The 20,983-nt window shown below is 45.0% G+C and overlaps 1 protein-coding gene across 1 annotated transcript in view; it reads left to right on the top strand.

Annotated features, from left to right (window-relative positions):
• The window catches only part of LOC144752466 (uncharacterized), a 284,221-nt gene that overhangs the window by 103,998 nt on the left and 159,240 nt on the right, over window positions 1-20,983 (top strand). Inside the window, exons 2-3 of the mRNA XM_078640389.1 lie at window positions 3,576-3,628; window positions 3,733-3,796. Coding sequence (XP_078496515.1) covers window positions 3,576-3,628; window positions 3,733-3,796 — 117 coding nt within the window. The remainder of the gene's footprint in view (window positions 1-3,575; window positions 3,629-3,732; window positions 3,797-20,983) is intronic.

Raw genomic sequence — 20,983 nt, forward strand, 5'->3', positions numbered from 1 at the left:
CACATTCTGCAATTCAGTGTACCCCTTTCTGTCTCTTGTTTTTCAACAAAAGTTAATGCTTTCTTTAATTCTTGGCACATGAGGTCAGAGTGTGTGTAGCAGACGGGCCACATGAAGGCTCGGCTCATTTTGGGCTATAAGGTTCAATAGAACCTTGAGCAGCAACAGTCGGGTATTTGGCTTGAGCCACCAGTGGCTTGCCCACCTCTATCATATAATGGCAATTAAAAAAAGAAAGGCATGGTGAGAGATATTATTTTACAATTATAAAATAATTTAGTGAAGCAGGAGTACCAAAACAACTGTGCATGTCTCCTCATTTCACAATTCCTAACTTTCCCACAGCGTCATATTTTAGAGTTAACTATTAGCGGGGATGTTCTTTCTCCGTGGTACAATCAAGTGATTGTTGGGTTACAGTAAGTGGCAGCTCCTCTGCTAAAGCGGAGGAGCGTCACCCCACTGCTTCAGCTGCAAGCTGGATACAAAAAATAACCTGATAATAACGTTTGTTATTATTAATTTGCTTTTTGCATTCAGCTTGACGCTGAAGCCAGGCGGGCGGGGCGGGGCTCCCCACGTCACAGGGAGAGGAGTGGTGGCAACGTCTAAAGTGAGCCTGATTATTTGGCCGTCCGTCTCGGGCTGGCCAAAGCGTCATGCACACTCTGCATGTCCTCCGCCCAGGCTGCATTACAGCCTGGGTGGAGAACATGCACAGCCTGCAAGTCCTGTCTGAGCACCGAACCACGACACTCAGACCAATCACAACACCGCTATGGTAGAATTGGGACTGGTCAGGGGATTCTTGGAGGTCGTGAGCTTCTTGCCAAGAGGAGGATGGAGAAAGAAGAGATGGGGTCGGCAGTAAAGAGGTAAGTGTTATTTTTTTTTATTATTACCCCCTCAATTGTTCCCCCTGCTCTACCACCCCTGGTCGATAGCAGCCACTTCTGGTTACAGTCCTGTTTAGGATGTGATTACCCAGGAGCCAAAGATTTGTTACACGGGGAGAATGAGATTATTTAAATTGATCTTGCTCATTACACAACTGAGGTGCCAGTTTCTCTGATAGTGAGATTCTGGAACTTCTCTTACCAAAGAAATGCCTCTGTGCCAAGTACTAGGAGGAGGGGGTCCCAGTGTAAACAAGAAATAATAAACACAAATCACAAACTTGGTCTCACAGAGCACTTAATGTATCCGCACTGTTTAATTCACAATGGGATAAAGTATATTCAATATACAAAACAATTTATCAAATACTCTAAGGCGGTTGTGATGTGCCCCAGGGTAGGAAAGGGAAGGGAAGTGATAGTCAAGTGAGGATGTGGGGATGGAAGGAATTAGTGACAATAAAATCAGTCAATTGGCAACACAATATAATCAATTTAGATGCAAAAATGACCAAAGGTTCGGCGTAAAAATCTAGACGGCATACTTCACAAAAAACAATTAATATTTGGATGATGGCGTGAAGTTGACACAAGGAAGGTAGTTGTTGACGTTTCGACCCTCTGATGTATGCAGGGATAAGTTATGCCCTTGCTATGGGGTCTTCTTCAGGACCAGACAAGATGGGGCAGGCAACCTGATAAAAGTGTGTAAAGGGAAACTATATTATTCGAGGAGATATTAATCTTCCCAACGTACATTCATGGTAAGCACACAATGGACCAAAGGAAAATCATCGTTATCTACATGTATTAATTGATCCACGAGATTAGACACGTAGTGCCATAACAGAGCGTAGATAATATTTGTACACCCATATATTCGAGGGATGTAACAGTGAGTAACCTCCATATGGCTTGAAAGAATTATGGAGTGTAGCGGAAAGGCCGCTAGCGTGGACAAGAATAAGGGACACCCTCCCAACCAAGGTTTAGGATCGTAAATGATTCAAGGGTACCTGAGTATTTAGAATTGCATGGTGGTATCACATGAAGTTCTTATCGTTGGTACGTGTCTGCAAGGAAACACGCAACATGTAAAATAGACTCATATAGCATTGTGCCATTTAAGGGTTTAACTATCATATAATTGAACTGGCTTACCCGTTTGATGAATTTAGTGAAGGATGTATCGGTGTCAAATAAGCCGAATGCGCCTGAAAATAAACGACGAACTGATCACTATTGAGTAATTCAAATGGATCAATACATAAAAGCAACCAACAAGAACAGCGCATTGTGTGCGTAACTACTTTCAACACCAAGAGTAACAAGATTAAACGCATTATCAATCACCACTGGCAATTGATATCAGATGATGTTAACCAGCGGAGACACCTCTACATGTTTTTAAAAAAGCCAAAAGTATCAAAAACTATGTGGTAAGATCACTATTACAGACACCAGACCAGCCTACTATTACTTCTATGTGGGATCTGCCACCGGTTGTGGGTCATTTCAAGTGTGGCCAATGCAAAGCCTGCAATTCAACTATCCAGACCAAGGAATTCCAACATTGTCATCACAAAATCAAGTTAAAGACTTTTAGCAATTGCAATTCGGCTAACATTATCTATGCCATAATTTGCCCATGCCAGAAGATCTACATTGGACAAACTCAACAAAAAGCCAAAATAAGGATCTTACAGCACATGAGCAGGATCAGGTGTGAGGTTCAGGGCGCCCCCCTAGTAGACCATTTCAAGTTGGTATCACATTCTCCAGATAGCCTTAGGTGGGTGGTAATTGAAAAGGCGATTCTGGGACCACGCGGGGGTGACATATCTAGTATCCTTAACACACGTGAACTCAAGTGCATGTACTTCTTTGACTCTATCGACACTGGTCTTAATGAGCGAGACAGTTCATTTTCACAACTAGCTACACTTTCTTGAGGCCCCTTTGTATTCAATATGTAATGTATTAATGTATTTGGGTTGATCTTACACGGCTAGGATGATATGCCATATTTGATTACTGTCTAGTACCTATCCGATTGGTTTTATCCACACACGAAAGACATGCCCGGGTAACGTCATCATTGACCCAATTAGCAATATGGCCTTACCCCCATGTTCGGGAGGTACGCCATGAAATTGTGTGCTTACAGTTACCAAATTCAGGGCGCTGTGTACTGATAATTTCATGTCTATTCCCTGTTGTAGCTCAGGGAACTAGTGATATGGCCTTTACCCCCATGCTTGGGAGGTACGCCATATATTTGTGTGCCTACAATTACAAAAATCTGGGCGCTGTACACTGACAATGTCCATTTCTTGTTGAAGCTCATCTCCTATATGATTTCGATATATATCATCACAATAAGGACACTACACTGCCCAGATTATGATGTATTCTACTGACTTTCGATTGTTTTTCATCCATCATTTGCATCGTAATATGTTCCAAGTAATCACAATTTTGATCGAGCCTATACCGCGCCAGGTCCTACCTCGTGAATTAAAACTATTATATTATATTTTTTATTGTATTTACCAGTGATCTCAATGTGTTATTGAATCATTTACACTGTTACCAGAGAACCATCGGAGTCTTTTCTTTAGCTCTCATTGAATGTCACGTGGCTCTGTTACCAAGGGGATATTACTATCAGGAAACTAGCCCCGCCACGGCAAGTTCGTGTGGCGTTTCCAGTCCCGATTGATTCGGCGCGTGTAAGTACTGGTCTGCTTCCTCCCCTAGCTACCCTTTTAAAACTGCATCGAATTTTCTTTTGGGCGTCTAACATAGAATCCCCGAACTTTCCTTCCCTCCATAGACACCACGGAGTTTCAATACCCGCGGTCTACAGGCGGAGCCGCCCGGATACCGCATTTTTGACGGTGAGTCCTTGACAACATACTAGTCTGTGAACGTGGTTTGTTTACACAGACATCCTGTATTGATCCCTTTGAATTACTCAATAGCGATCAGTTCGCCCGTTTATTTTCAGGCGCATTCGGCTTATTTGACACCGATACATCCTTCACTAAATTCATCAAACGGGTAAGCCAGTTCAATTATATGATAGTTAAACCCTTAAATGGCACAATGCTATATGAGTCTATTTTACATGTTGCGTGTTTCCTTGCAGACACGTACCAACGATAAGAACTTCATGTGATACCACCATGCAATTCTAAATACTCAGGTACCCTTGAATCATTTACGATCCTAAACCTTGGTTGGGAGGGTGTCCCTTATTCTTGTCCACGCTAGCGGCCTTTCCGCTACACTCCATAATTCTTTCAAGCCATATGGAGGTTACTCACTGTTACATCCCTCGAATATATGGGTGTGCAAATATTATCTACGCTCTGTTATGGCACTACGTGTCTAATCTCGTGGATCAATTAATACATGTAGATAACGATGATTTTCCTTTGGTCCATTGTGTGCTTACCATGAATGTACGTTGGGAAGATTAATATCTCCTCGAATAATATAGTTTCCCCTTACACACTTTTATCAGGTTGCCTGCCCCATCTTGTCTGGTCCTGAAGAAGACCCCATAGCAAGGGCATAACTTATCCCTGCATACATCAGAGGGTCGAAACGTCAACAACTACCTTCCTTGTGTCAACTTCACGCCATCATCCAAATATTAATTGTTTTTTGTGAAGTATGTCGTCTAGATTTTTACGCCGAACCTTTGGTCATTTTTGCATCTAAATTGATTATACTGTGTTGCCAATTGACTGATTTTATTGTCACTAATTCCTTCCATCCCCACATCCTCACTTGACTATCACTTCCCTTCCCTTTCCTACCCTGGGGCACATCACAACCGCCTTAGAGTATTTGATAAATTGTTTTGTATATTGAATATACTTTATCCCATTGTGAATTAAACAGTGCGGATACATTAAGTGCTCTGTGAGACCAAGTTTGTGATTTGTGTTTATTACTTCTTGTTTACACTGGGACCCCCTCCTCCTACTACGTTCTGAACCCAGGTCCCGGTGACTCTGTTTGGGTAAACCCCCTCATATATACTCTGTGCCAAGTAGCCTGTCCAGGCATTTAATACAGAGTTCACAGTGTGGTTCCGTGAATTTTGAACTTGTTTTATATATGGCATGGTTTCATTACGAATTTGATAGTAGCAAACCGTAACTAGTGAGTTCGGCAAGTATGAGTGATCTTGTCATGCTAGACTTATAGAATCATCCTGTATGTGGAGATTTCGTTCTGAACCGTGGGTTCCATTTTTGTGTATGGCAGCCATTTTGTGGTTGCCCTCACATAGGCGATGATTGTGGCTGAACCAGTCTTTTAAGGACATATACACCTTAGCTCGAGTTTGTGCTGACTCCTGTTTGACCTGAGTGAACTGACCCTGTTGCCTGAAGCTGACCTTGTTAAACCAGTTCCTGCCCTTTAGCTGATCAAGACTAAGGATCAGAGCACAGGACATCATAAAGTTTTACTGCACACAAACATGCCTTATCCTACTTCAACTGTTCCTGTTTCTTCTTTTATGGCCTATTTACGATATGGGTTGTGGTCCTTTTTATAATGGGTTTGTCCGGCTTGTCTAAAGAAGAATGTTGGGTTTGTTCAATGATTGATTATGGGCCGGACAACTGTAAAATGGGTTTGTCGTCATGCAATACTTTTGTTGTGGAAACATGTGATTGGTTAAACTGTGAACAAGGACTGTTTGCCTGAAGCATAATGTTTGGCATAAAAAGGGATGACTTGCTTTGTAAGGTTGAGCAGTCTCCTGGGAACTCATACCGTGCTGATTTCTAGGACTTCTGTTACTGGCTGCAGCCAATAAATTTGATCTCTGACGCCACCTAGAAGTATCCCGTGTCTCTGTAGTCTAAGACAGGTGGAACTCGAAGACATCGGGTGTGTCCCTGGCACCGCCGGTTCTGAAAAAGACCCGGTTTTTCAGTTGGCGCCCCACGTGGGGCGACTTCAGCGGTACCGGTCCAAGCCCGAGGATCGTGAGGAGCCACGTGAGGAAATTCTGGAGGAAGGCCGCCACTTCATCGACCCCTGCATGTCGACGTGGACCGAAGGTGTTTGCTGCGAGGCTTCCCGCTTTCCGACGGCTACGAAGGAATGCTGCCCTTACTGTCGCCCTGTCTTGGACCCTCGATAGATCCTTTGTAGAGCGAGACGATAGACGGTCTTCTGGTGGCGTAACAGATATTTTGGTTAAGTATAAGTGGGTCGCTCCCACGAATTTGTTTGGTTCTTGGTTTGGTTCTTGGTTGATTCGGCTGCTGCAGCAATCGAAGCCAAGGGGCTCGTATATTTGCGAGAGTGTCGATAGCCGATATCCCCTTGAAGTTGGAAGCTAGATTAGTGAGCTATAAGATGCCTGGTCTTAGCAAACTTAGAAAATGGTTTAGTTGTGGTTGCAACAAGGATTCCCGACTAGAGGACTCGTGTCCGATACCTCCGGTTTGAACTCCGACTTATGAGCTCTATTCAAAACACGGAGTGGGTCCTATTACTTATAATGAAGTATGGGTCCGCTATACTAGGAAGGATGGTGTCTTAAGATGGCCCCAACATGGTAGTTTTGACTCAAATATTTTAGATAATATGGAAGTAGCATTATTTAAGAAGAAAGCCGGCAATGTTTGACTCTTTCCGCCTTTGGCAAAAGGAAGCCAAACAGAGAGAAATTAAACAAGCTAAAAAAAATAGGAAAGCTAAGAATATGTCAGTACTACAAGCTGCTAGGCAGTATAGGGATGATAGAGAGGAGCGAGCGAATGAGGTTTTAGATAGGCAGCGTTGCATGGCCATAGATAAACGTTATCTGGGGTAAACATCACTTACAACAAAACTTTTACAACGCACTACCATTACAACGCGGTCATTACAACGCAAACTATTACAACGCATTGCGCTGGGTGGCGCTCTAGGATAGGGAATAGGTTAATTTACTATCCAATAACCTTCCCTAGTGTCCACGGGAACTGGAGTTGGAATAGTAAATTAAACTATTCACTATCCAACACCCAAAAGCGCTATGCGTTGTAATGGTATGCGATGTAAAAACCGCGTTGTAAAGGCAGGCGTTGTAATAGCCTGCGTTGTAACGTCATACATCTGTTATCTGGCCTTGCCGTCTCCTCCTCCGAACACGATTGAAGATCTTGAAAAAGATCCTTTGATCTCTCATCTGTTGAGATTGCCACCTCCTTATGTGCAGGGTGCTACTGCACCTCCATTACCACCGGTTGTTCCACCCTTTGTTGTTCAACCTCCTGCTGTTGTTCAGCCACCCGGTACTCCACAGATGGTTTTACCTCCTCCTGCGCAACCTGTTCTAGGGTCGCCAACTTTGCTACCAGCTTTGCCTCAGACCCCTTTGCCTTCCACTTCTGCATCTGAGACTCCTACTGTTCTTGTTCCTACACCTTCTTTGCCTCAAAATACTTATTCCCCTGTTCTTATGTCTACTTCTTCTCCTTCTGTTCAAAAGCGGATGACAGAGACTGTTTCTAATCTGTTGTCTCCATTGTTTGGGTCACTGAATGTGACCCCTGTTTCGGAACGTAAGCAGAGTCGTAGTCAACTTCCCAGTTCCGAGGAACGGACTGTGTTGGATTTGTTGGCTCGTAAATGGATTATAAATGCCTCAAAGTATAGTTTGCCAGCGGTTATGGATGTTTTGTTTCAGTGGGAACCGCCTAAGCAAAGGTATGTTTTCAATGTGATGTGTATGTTTCCGCGTCAGGAATGGGAAGATAATGATTTGGGTTTGATTCCGCAGGAACTACTTGATGTTCAGTCGGATTTTGCTAAAGGGATGATAGTGGAATCTGATATTACAGACGCCGTGGAGACGATACTGTATTTTAGGTCTAGACTTCTGCCTCAGACATTGTACGAACCTGATTCCTCTGTTAGAAGAAAAGCGAGACAGTATCCCATGAGAGAATTTCCTCCTGTATGGAAGGAGGCAGTTCAGGCTCATGTAAATCAGGGTATTGTTGCCGCTCCGGCACACTTTCAGCGAGTATGGGTACATGTCCCTTGGAAAAGAGCAGAGGTCTTGGCTCTTAAGCAGACCTTATCTGACCCTCGTAAGAATCCTGCTGGTTATTACAAGGAGTTGTCTCAGACAGTTGAAGCGTGTATTATGAATTTAGCTGACATTGATATGTTAATGGGTAATGTAGTTCCGCAACCTTTGTGGGTGAAGATTCGTCATGAGAATCATGCGCAAGAGTTAGGGGATACTTGGGCGAATATTGTTGCTGCAGATGCTAGACAAGAGGGAGGTGCTAAACCTGAACCTTTAGTTTCAGAATTGCCAGGTAGAATTATTAATTTGATGAAACGATGATGCCTGCGTTGCGAGTGAATTGGGATAAGTTAGCAGCATGCAAGCATAAGAAAGACAAGAGCATGTCTGATTTCTTCACTAGGTTTGAAGAGACGTTTATCGATCATAGTGGTCAGGATATGAGTACGGAAGGTGGTCAAAGGTTGTTTGTGGATAAATTTGTCTTTAACTTGCTTCCCGAACTTTCTAATAAGTTGAAGGACTCTGAGAGTTCATGGGCTGATTCGTCGTCGGCCCAGATATTGGCTACTGCACAATATTATGAGAACATGGATAAAGATGAGAAGGATAAAGCGGAGAAGAAAACAAAAGATTTAAAGACTTAAGTTCTTTTGCAGCAAGCTTATCCGCCTCGTCAGAATCAGCCGCAGTTTCAGCAACCTCCGCAATTTCAGAGATTATTACAGAAGCCTGAGCCTTATGTTCAGCGATTCTTTCCTGGTCCTAATCAGTGTACTTATTGTAGAGAGGAAGGTCATTTCAAGAATAGTTGCCCGGCTTTGTTACAGCGTGCGAATGGTGCACCTGGTCAGAGGTCGTGGTGGTTTTCAGCAAGCGCCTAGAGGAAGAGGTCGTGGTGTGATCCCCCAGAATGAGCGTTCCTCTTCCCTACAGAATTCTGCAAATTATTTTGACAGACAGAATGCTCCGAGTGGACAGTCTGCCCAGTACTATGTTGAGGATTATTATGTTGAAGGTGAGAGTTCTGGTTATAATGATAGCTAGGACAGCCATGGGCAAAGAGAAGGAGTAGTGTCAGTTCCAGTAGATCAGAGTGGACCTTATGTTGAAGTGATTACATCAGGTGTGGTAGAGCCTTTTGTTTTGGATACTGGTGCGACGAAGAGTTCTATTATGCATTCTAAACTCCCTGGCGCACCTTTGTCTGGCTTGACCAATGTTTCCGTAGGATTTTCAGGCGCCCCAGTTCGTAATCCGGTTTCTAGTCCTTTGTCCCTTTCCATTGGCCCTTGTGAATTGGAGGCTCCACTTATTCTAATGACTGGTTGTAATGAAAATCTGTTGGGTTTGGACTTGTTGAAAAGATTGTATGCGACATTGCATTGTTCTCCTTCAGGAGTTTCTCCAATGTATTTGTCTAAGGATTGTCTGCCACTGGAATTGCGTTCGCTTCCTGATACGCTTTGGGCTACAGGTCCAAATGATGTTGGCCTTTTACAGATTCCACCATATGTTGTTACGCTCAAATCGAATGCTAAGCTACCTCGTATTCCACAATATAAAATATCGACCGATGGTGAGAGAGCGCTTTTGGCGATTGTCCATGATCTGGTTGAGAAGGGTGTAGTTGAAGAAACGAGAGGAAATGTGTGTAACAGTCCTGTTTTGCCTGTCCTTAAGCGTACTGATGCTTCTAAGCCACCTGTGTATAGGTTTGTGATCGACCTTCGAGAGGTCAACAAGATTGTCGTGCCACAGTTTCCTGTGGTCCCTGATAACACCGCTTTGTTGACTCTGATTCCTGCTTCGGCAGCTTGGTTCTCTGTTATCAATTTGAAGAATGCTTTCTTTAGTATTCCTATTGCTGAGGAGAGTAGAGATATTTTTGGCTTCTCATTAGGAGGCCGCAGCTTCCGGTTTAAGAGAGCTCCCCAAGGTTATTGTGAAAGTCCTTCAATCTATAGCCAAGTGTTGAAAACTCAGCTTGATGGTTTTGTGCTACCTGTTGGTTCCACTCTTATTCAGTATGTCGATGATTTGTTGATTACTGCTGATGACAAAAAGACCTGCAAAGAGGCTACTCTTTCATTGTTGCGGTATTTGTCTGATCTTCATCATAAAGTGTCACCTTCAAAGTTGCAATATTGTCGCCAAGAAGTAACCTACTTAGGTCATCTCTTGTCGAAGGAGGGAAGGCGATTAACCCCAGAACGAATTCAAGCGATTGCGCAAATGAGTGTGCCATCCACACAGAGAGAAGTTCGTGCTTTTTTGGGTATTACTTCGTATTGTAGACAATGGATCCCAAATTTTTCTCTTCTTGCGAAACCTCTGTTAGCATTGACTACGAAAGATACTCCGTATCCTCTTCCTTGGTCTGACGAATGTCAGAAAAGTTTTTCTGAATTACATGATGCATTGTGTTCGGCTCCTGTGTTGGGTACTCCAGACTACAGCAAGCCTTTTACGTTGTATGTACACGAGAGAGAAGGATGTGCGTTGTCAGTGTTGACACAGTCTTTTGGGGACAAGCAGCGTCCATGTGCGTATTTTTCAGCGACGTTAGATCCGGTAGCTAAAGCGTTGCCGAGTTGTTTGAGAGCTACGCGGCAGCTGCGGTTTCGATCCGACAGTCTGCTGGTTTGGTACTGGATGACTTGTTGATTGTGATGGTCCCACATGCAGTGGATACCTTATTGAACAGGACCAAGACTCAGCACCTTACTAGTGCACGTCTTTCAGGTTACGAGTTGACACTGTTGGCTAGCCATGTGCATATTAAAAGATGTAATGTGTTGAATCCAGCTACGCTGTTGCCGATCTCTACAGAGACGGATGCTCAAGAACAGCATGATTGTTTTCTTCGTACAGAGGAAGAAACGAAAGCTAGAGTGGATCTGAGGGATACTCCTCTTGAGAATGTTGATGGTACGTTGTGGGTTGATGGTTCGTGTTTTAAGCTTCCGAATGGTGAAACGACTGCAGCATACGCTATCACAACCTTACATACAGTTGTTGAGACAGCACGCATACCACAGAATTCTGCGCAAGCAGCAGAGTTGATTGCACTGACTAGAGCGTGTGTGTTGTCGGACGGAAAGCGAGTGAATGTTTACACTGATAGTCAGTATGCGTTTGGTGTTGCCCACAGTTTCGGGCGTTTGTGGAGAGAGCGTGGGTTCCTTACTTCACATGGAACTAAAATTCAGCATGGACAGTTGGTGAATGAGCTTTTGGAATCCCTCACTCTCCCAAAGCAGATTGCGATTGCGAAGTGTAGTGCGCATAAGAAAGTTGTGGATGATGTTGGTCGAGGGAATGCGTTTGCGGATGAAGTTGCGAAGGAAACGGCGAAAGATATGATGAGCCGTATGTATGTTGCAGGCCCAGCAAGATGGGTTATGGCTGGTGGAATGTGTGAAGACACAATAGAAAGTGTGAAGACGATTCAGGCTGAAGCTACAGAGAAGGAAGTGAGTACGTGGAGAGAAAGTACGGGTATGTTGGATTCGACAGGTTGTTGGGTTGAGTTGTCAGAACACCAGCGATGGTTGTTGCCAGACGCGTATGTGCTCCCAGTGGTTACGATGGCTCATGGAATGGCTCATATCAGTGTAAAAGGGATATGCAAGTTGTTGGCTCCAGTTTGGCAGAATGCTGGAATTCCGAAATGTGCAGGGAACGTGGTGAAGCATTGCATGATTTGTCTGCAGTATAACCCTGGCAAGGGAACTCCAACTCCAGCTGGTCAATTTGCTCCTCCGACGTATCCGTTTGAGGTGATACAGCTAGACTATATTCACATGGAGAGGTGCAACAATCTGAAGTACGATAACATAAAGTTTGGGACCCCCTCTATGGATACTTTTATGACCAGGGAAAAGAGAGGACTTTTTTATGTACAAAAATAGCAAGATTCCCCCATGGTCAAACCGTGATTTCTTTTTCTGGCTTTGCTCTCAAAATTTAACAATTAACCTTTCATTTAGTACAGGAACAACAATGTATTTATTTTCATTCAATATCTTTTATTTCTTTTTTTATATAGAGTGAGTTTTTATCAAAATTATTTAAAACAGTTTTTTTCTCATTTTAAGTCTTTTTTCATAGTAATCATAAGTTCATTAATCCAAGCAATTTTTGAAGGTACAAAAATAAATATCATAATATATACAATCTTTTCAGAGTATGATATTTGTTCTGAGACGTAAGTGAGAAAACAACATTTACCCTATTGCACATACTAACCAACTCACATACATACCACTAATACCATTTCACATTTTTACAAAAAACAATCTCTAAGTTGGAGGTAACACAGATCTTATATGTATTCTAACGCCAGGTCTACGCGCGTTTCGGTGGATTTGGACCACCTTCCTCAGGACCAGCTTAGAAATGGCTTTATTCTTTCATCCTCACGTGTGTGCAGGGTATCTGAAATTTAAGAAAATGTATACACTCTGAAGTACGTTCTTGTGGTTGTTTGCGCTTTTTCCAGATGGATACAGGCCTACCCCCTAAAGGATAATACTGCCTTGTCTACAGCCAAGGTTTTGCTGAGAGAATATTTCCCTAGGTATGGTTTGCCGAGGATTGTATGGTCGGACAATGGGAGTGCATTTGTGGGTCAAATCATGAGGAAAGTATGCTCTGGATTGGGAATCAACCAAAAGTTCCATGCAGCGAATCACCCCCAGTCTGCTGGACTTGTTGAATGCTACAATGGTACGCTTAAGCTGAAATTAGCTAAAGTACAAGCTTTGCACTGGTCTTACATGGCCGGATGCCTTGCCGTTGGCTCTTTTGTCAACAAGGACGACTGTGCATTCTCGAGTGGGACTTAGTCCGTATGAAATCGTGTTTGGTCGTCCAGTGAATGTTTGGAGTGTGCCTCGTCCGAAAGAATACAGCAGTATTGAGTACCCTATGTTGGTGGATTACTTACATGACTTGACTGCTAAATTACGTGTTTTCCACCAACAGGTCTATGACAGCTTGCCGCCAGCTACTGCAGATCCAGGCCACGTACTTGAACCTGGACAGTACGTTCTTGTGAAAAATTTTCAGCGTACCAAGAACTTGCAGCCTAGATGGACGGCCCCTATCTGATTTTGTTGGTTACTAGAACCGCTGTTAGAGTAGCTGGCAAAAAGAACTGGGTGCATGCCACCCACTGTAAAAAAGTTCCTTTGCCTTTACCGTATGATCAGTGGGTAAGGGATGGTATTGTCGACTTTGATTCTGAACAAGTCCCTAGATTCATTCCATTTAGCGATGCTCATTTGACATGGACTCGGTCAGAACGCGAGGATGACGATGTTCTACAAGCTGCTGTGCCTCCGCATCTGAGATTGGACACCACTGAGCCTGAATCTCTATTTAAGGATCAGACAGTGCCTGGTAAAGGCTGTTATAATTTACGACAGAGAAATAATGAACAAATAAAAGCATAATTTTTCCTTTTGTTTTTGGAGAACTGCACTCTCTCATCTAAGAAACTGTTTTGGCCTATTTTTCTTTTTTGAGCTGCCATCCGAGCTCAGCTGTAGGGTCGCGGTATAAATACTTGGGATTACAGCCGTGTAGACACAAGGTCGATGGTTCTGGTTGGTCCTAGGGCGTTCCCTGGACTGACAGATGCATTCCTTAGCGGAAGAAAACCAACTGCCGCGAACAGCACGGTTAGAGGATGGAGTTTTTGTGATGGAGAGAGCTGCCGAGAAAATGAACTTTAAAATGAAACTGTGTAAATTAATGCATAGCAAATGTTTTCTGATAACATGTGTTTTGATGTTTTTAAGCATGATGTTAGCATTGGTGGGTTGGATTGTTTTCACTACCCAATTGACTTCTGCACCCACCTTCCAACCTATGTCTTTTCCTACCACTACTTCTTCACATTCTTTTCATATTTTACCTGAACACCAGCAAATTAGAAGGTCGGAATTTGTTAATAATTCATTTGTGCAACTTCTCCATCAACACCAGTTGGTAGTGAACACCACTAATTGTTGGGTGTGTGGTCTTATGCCACATACTATGGATAGAGGTATTCCTTATCTGGTTCTGCCATTCAGTTACAATGGGTCCGTATGGGCATATCAGACGATGTTTATTTATGCCATCGAAGTCTATCCCCTGCGTTCCATGAGAGATAACTCAAGTAATAAAGCCTTGGTAAAGGGAATTACAGATATGAGTAGAGATATCAAAACGTATAAGACTATTCCCAAGGATGAGTTGCTAGCATATGTTGGTTGGAATGCAATTGGATATAGTATTAGTCTGGGTGAGAAGTAGAGACGAAAAAGGTCACCTCCGATTTGGATTGTACCCCATCGTGGTTATTTTTGTCTGCAAGGGAAAGGCAAGAATCCGAGATCTCAGTTAGGGAAGAGTGTTTGTACTCAGACGTATGTCTTTGTGTCCCAAACTTCCCCACCGTTTTTAGCAGCGCAGGGCATGTATTTTGTCTGCTATGATAGAGCATATACATGGTTGCCCCCTGATTTTTCGGGAACATTGTATGTTGCATATTTGTTGCCTCCTACGTATACTGCTGCTGTAGATTACCACAGAACGAGAGTTGTTAGGGGTGTCTTCAGTGAGGAAGATACTACGGGACAAGAAGTTGGAGACTTTTTCAAGGGTTTCCTACCATTTTGGGGACCTATGGCAAACAGTAGAAACCTACGGCAATTAACAAGAGTGGTCGAATCCACCATAAATGAAACTGCCGGTGCCCTTAGTAATCTGACCGCTGAGCTTCAAGCGGATTGCCTTATGACATTACAGAATCGAATGGTTTTGGACGTCATACTTGCGGACCGAGGTGGGGTATGTAAAGTGATCCGATCGATTTGCTGCGTTTTCATACCATAAAATGCTCCTACAGTATACCAGGCCATTTCTAAGTTACATAAGATCTCTGAGTCTATAAATATGGATAAAGGAGATTGGTCGTTGACTGAATGGTTTTGGGGATTGTTATCCACTTGGGGATGGAAGATTCTGATGATCATTGGGATGGTTTTCACGATTCTCTTCTCATGTTGTCTCTGTGTACAGTGTGGCCCTGCCATATGTGGCCTTTGTACTACTACGTGTGTGAGAAGACCTGTCTCAAGAGAAGTCCTGAGTAATAGGATGATGCTCCAGCAGCATCTTGATGATCTGATGAATATTGACATAGACTCAGACGCAGACTGAGTGATTGCCTATGTAAGGGCAAAAGGAGGGTCTGTAGTTCCGTGAATTCTGAACTCGTTTTATAAATGGCATGGTTTCGTTACGAGTTTGATAGTAGCAAACCGTAACTAGTGAGTTCGGCAAGTACGAGTGATCTTGTCATGCTAGACTTATAGAATCATCCTGTATGTGGAGATTTCGTTCTGAACCATGGGTTCCATTTTTGTGTATGGCAGCCATTTTGTGGTTGCCCTCACATAGGCCGATGATTGTGGCTGAACCAGTCTTTTAAGGACATATACACCTTAGCTCAAATTCGTGCTGACTCCTGTTTGACCTGAGTGAACTGACCCTGTTGCCTGAAGCTGACCTTGTTAAACCAGTTCCTGCCCTTTAGCTGATCAAGATTAAGAACCCACCTGCCAGCACAACGGACCCCAACGAAGCAGCCCGCAACTTCACGCAGTGGCTGACCGCCTGCGCCGATGACCTCGCACCACTAAAGAACCCTCCCAGCAGACCCAGAAGCAAGAAGGCATCCTGGTTCACCGACGAACTCAAGGACTCCAAGAAGACCTGCCGCACCCTCGAGAAAGCCTGGCTCCTCGACCAGACCACTGACAACATGATCGCCCTCAAACGTGCCACCCGCAAGCACCACCAGCTTATCCGCACCACCAAGAAGAAATCACTGAAGGAACGACTGGACAACAACGCCCACGACAGCAAGGAACTCTTCAGCATCGTCAAGGAGTTCTCCCAACCCAGCACCGGCAACAACGAAATCACTCCGTCACAAGATCTCTGCGACTCCCTCGCCTCGTTCTTCCACCGCAAGATCGCCGACATCCACAACAGCTTCGGTGCACCATCCACGCACCCAACCTTCGAACCAACGCCCCCCACCACCACCCTCCGCACCTGGACCACGGTGACCACCGAAGACACAGCCCGCACGATGAACACCATCCACTCCGGATCTCCAACCGACCCCTGCCCCCACCACGTCTTCAACAAGGCCGACTCCACCATTGCACCCCAACTCCGGAACATCATCAACACCTCCTTCAACACCGCCACCTTCCTGGAAGCATGCCGAGCTCAGCGCCCTACTGAAGAAACCAACAGCGGACCCCACCGACCTCAAAAACTTCCGCCCCATCTCGCTCCTCCCTTTTCCTGCTAAAGTCATCGAGAAGATCACCAACAGACAGCTTGCCGCCTTCCTCGAGACGAACGGATCCCTCGACCCCTCGCAGTCCGGTTTCAGAGCCAACCACAGCACCGAGACCGCCCTCATCGCAGCCACCGATGACATCCGAGCCCTGCTCGACAACGGGGAAACAGCGGCACTCATCCTCCTGGACCTCTCTGCAGCGTTCGACACTGTCTGCCACCGCACCCTAGTTCAACGCCTCAGCAACATCGGCATCCAAGAGAAGGCACTGGAGTGGATCATCTCGTTCCTCGCCGGAAGAACACAGAGAGTCCGCCTCCCCCCGTTTCGATCCGAGGCCACCAAAGTCATCTGCGGCGTACCGCAAGGATCAGCACTCAGCCCCACCCTCTTCAACGTCTACGTGAGACCTCTTGCAGCCATCGCACGCCAACACAACCTCAACATCATCTCCTACGCCGACGACACCCAGCTGATCCTCTCCCTCACCAGAGACACCGACACCGCCAGAACCAGCCTACACGAAGGGATGAAAGACGTCGCCGAGTGGATGAAGAACAGCCGCCTGAAACTGAACTCAGACAAGACGGAAGTCCTCATCCTGGGACCATCGCCCTCCGCCTGGGACGACTCCTGGTGGCCCCCCGCCCTGGGCAGCGCTCCCAAGCCAACAGACCACGCACGCAACCTGGGCTTCATCCTGGACTCCTCACTCTCGATGACCAGAAAAGTCAACGCCGTCTCCTCATCATGCTTTCACACCCTATGCATGCTTCGCAAGATCTTCCGATGGATCCCGACCAAAACCAGGAAGACGGTCACCCAGGCACTCGTCACCAGCCGACTGGACTACGGAAACACCCTCTACGCCGGAACCACAGACAAGCTACAGAAAAAACTCTAACGCATCCAGAACGCCTCCGCCCGACTCATCCTGGACATCCCCCGACGCAACCACATCTCCGGCCACCTGAGAGACCTGCACTGGCTCCCCGTCAACAAGAGGATCACGTTCCGGCTCCTCACCCACGCACACAAATCTCTCCACGACCTGGGCCCCAAGTACCTCAACGACCGCCTGACCTTCTACACGCCCACCCGCCAGCTACGGTCTACTAACCTCGCCCTCGCCGCCGTGCCACGCATCCGAAGAGCCACCGCCGGAGGCAGATCCTTCTCCTACCTGGCGGCCAAGACATGGAACTCCCTCCCCATCCACCTTCGGCTGACCCAGGACCACCTCGCCTTCAGGAGACAACTCAAGACCTGGCTGTTCGAGCAGTAGCGGACCCTTCCCCCAAGCGCCTTGAGACCCTTCCGGGTGAGTAGCACGCTATACAAGTGGTATGATTGATTGATTGATTGAAGGATCAGAGCACAGGACATCATAAAGTTTTACTGCACACAAACATGCCTTATCCTACTTCTATCTGTTCCTGTTTCTTCTTTTATGGTCTATTTACGATATGGGTTGTGGTCCTTTTTATTATGGGTTTGTCCGGCTTGTCTAAAGAAGAATGTTGGGTTTGTTCAATGATTGATTATGGGCCGGACAACTATAAAATGGGTTTGTCGTCATGCAATACTTTTGTTGTGGAAACATGTGATTGGTTAAACTGTGAACAAGGAATGTTTGCCTGAAGCATAATGTTTGGCATAAAAAGGGATGACTTGCTTTGTAAAGTTGAGCAGTCTCCTGGGAACTCATACCGTGATGATTTCTAGGACTTCTGTTACTGGCTGCAGCCAATAAATTCGATCTCTGACGCCACCTAGAAGTATCCTGTGTCTCTGTAGTCTAAGACAGGTGGAACTCGAAGACATCGGGTGTGTCCCTGGCACCGCCGGTTCTGAAAAAGACCCGGTTCTTCAACAGCCAGAATATTTTAGCAAAGCGAAAAAGCCAGAATTAAACGTCAAGACTCCTAATGCCATGGCTAAAACTTTCCCACTGTCCCATGTCTAGTGGTCGAGTTTGGCTGTTTGTGTCTACACTCTTTTTTGTAGGGTGGTGTCTTTGTCTGGGATTTAATGTAGCACTCACTACCCTAACTGAGCCATTTTCCAAGCATCGCTAATGTTTGCAGAGAGGAGACTAAAGGCATAAGGAAACAGCGAGGTCTAAGAATCTATTTCATTCCAAATCAACAATCAAGCTACTTCCTTGTACACTTGACTCACCAAAGGTAGCGATAGCCAGCAGAAAAGGCTTACTAGAAGGTGTGGTTGCACGATAGCGACTCGGATTCAGCATAACACAGTATTGTTAAATCTATGCCTCTTCTAGAGACTAAGGATTTAATTTGAATAGCAGTATTGAATGAAACACTCAATGACTCCATGACACACTATTCAACCCATGTGCGTGCTTTGCTTTCCCTACTTCCATGTTACAAACCCCCACAGCCACCCTGCTGTCGCAATGCAGCCCTCAGACACACCACAGACCATACTTTTTGGTCATCGGGAACATGTACCCATGTATTATATTGTCCAGGAATGTTCTTGTCAACAGTGTACATGTATCTAGATGTGCATTTCAGGGTACAACAGGCAGAGTACCACAATACAGTCGTCAGGTTATCATTTTACAACCAAATTGTGCCCAAAATATAATCTACAAAACTAACACTCCTTTGGGTTAATAACAGAGAGTCTACAGATAATGGGGTGATATTTTTGTAAATGATATTGAGAACATGCTATTTATGCCAGATAATATTTCCGTATATAACACCCTGACATACCGCCATGGAATAATATTGCCTGTCATATATCACTGCAATGGACGACTGTGTTCCCACTGGTCCTTCAGCAGTTGCAAATGGAGTGGGTGTCCTGCACTGGCTGTCGGATCATGGCAGGTTTTTCCCCTCAGGCTTTGTCCAATGACCTGCAAATAGGCATTGCAGGCGGTGTTAAATATTTGAATGCTTCTATTGACATACTTTACCATCTCCAGAGAATTAAAGGAAAGCCGCAAACGGCTCTTTTAAATATTTATGTAGCTCAGCCAGGCGGCGTGGTATTTAAATATCAGAAGCGCCGGGAAAGAGCGTCTTCCCATGATGGCAGGTAAATCACACAGCCCCCCCCCCCCGGCAGCCCATGGCTTCAAGGGCTCTTTGAAGTCGATCGACGATTACAGGGTATGTTTATTTTCTCCTCCATGTTGCAATTGATTGTATTTTTCTATTTTCCCACTCCTCACTCTATTGAGGATTTTTGCTTTGGAGTTCGAAGAGCTAGCATAGCATTTCCAAAAGCATCTCAGACTCAGTCCATGGAGCATCATTATTTGAAGGTAGTTCAGGGGTGAGCTTCCCTTCAACACATATGAGAATGTTATTACAAAAGAGGGTGGCACACCCCTCCCTTGCTGGGATCCAGCACGCCTTTGTGGGATACCCGCCACAAAGTCAAAAAATCTCTAGAACAGAAATGATTTAAATGTTTTCCACAGAACATTGTTCAGAAATTTAGTTTTCATCATTCTGAACAGTTTCTAGGTCTGAAGGGCCATATGGAATTGCTCTTTACTAGAACCTTAAAGTTGTTCACTTGTCGTAGAGCTAGTCTACAAAGTCACCATGCTGCTTGCGATACCTTGCATAGTTAAAATTTTGCAAAACCACATCAACATAAACTCTACATTGCATGGCAAGCCTGGGTGAGTAGTTGTGGCATTAAGAATAGTACATATATACTAACACTATGTTGTAGGAATTGGCTATGTAGTGCATGCATGCAATAATTTTCTATGCCGATATTCTTGCCTTCTATAGTGGGACTTTAAATCAGAGTTATACAAGTCGATTTACAAAAGAGAATTCTACAATACTTTGAATGTTCTAAAAGGTGTTCCTTCATCACTTCATCCTAATTTAAGCAATAAGCCGATATTGATAAAATGCCTTTTTTAACCCCCTCATACAATATCTTCTGGTTGTATTATTAGAATGTACTAATTGATCGAGAGGCTTATTTACAAGCCCTTTGCGTCACCGGTGCATCACACTTTTTGACGCACCAGCGGTGCAGTGTGCCTACCTATATTTACAAGGTCACGAAAAGCCACCCTGCATTGCTTTTCGTGGCCTTATAAATAAATGTAAATGTCAAGGTATTTGTAGAGCGCTCTGCCACCAAGTGGTTTCCTGGCACTATTACTCATACCGCTGTGGAACCCTTCCTGGCTTTCCCTGTGAGGTGTCCACTCCTGGGCACCCCCAGGGTGAGGCCAGGCATCCTAGCGCTGTAGGGGCCGGTGTGGAGGTTAAGCAAGCTATTGCCCAGAGTTGCCGCGTGGGGCCCATGATTAGAGTAGGCACCGAGGCGAGAATTTACAGGTCTGAGGAAATTGAGCCCAAGACCCGCCGAGGCGGGAATTGAACCCTGGTCCCAGACCAGAGCTCTGCATCAGGGTCTGCCACTCTAACCATTAAGCCACACTCCTCCACTATAAATATGGCACCTTTCACGCATTACTCTGCATGGGTGTTGCTATGGGTGTTCCCAGGAACATCCATGGAACCTGACGCATTCCCTGATTTACAAGGTTTTGTAAACCTGGGAATGTGTCAGATTCCCATGGCTCTAAAGGGGAGGTGTAAGGGGGAGCAGAACGAGGAGAGATACCTTTATTTCTCCTTGTTTTTCCTT

The sequence above is a fragment of the Lissotriton helveticus genome, chromosome 5_1 (assembly GCF_964261635.1).
Source record: "Lissotriton helveticus chromosome 5_1, aLisHel1.1, whole genome shotgun sequence".
In the NCBI taxonomy this organism is placed as follows: Eukaryota; Metazoa; Chordata; class Amphibia; order Caudata; family Salamandridae; genus Lissotriton; species Lissotriton helveticus.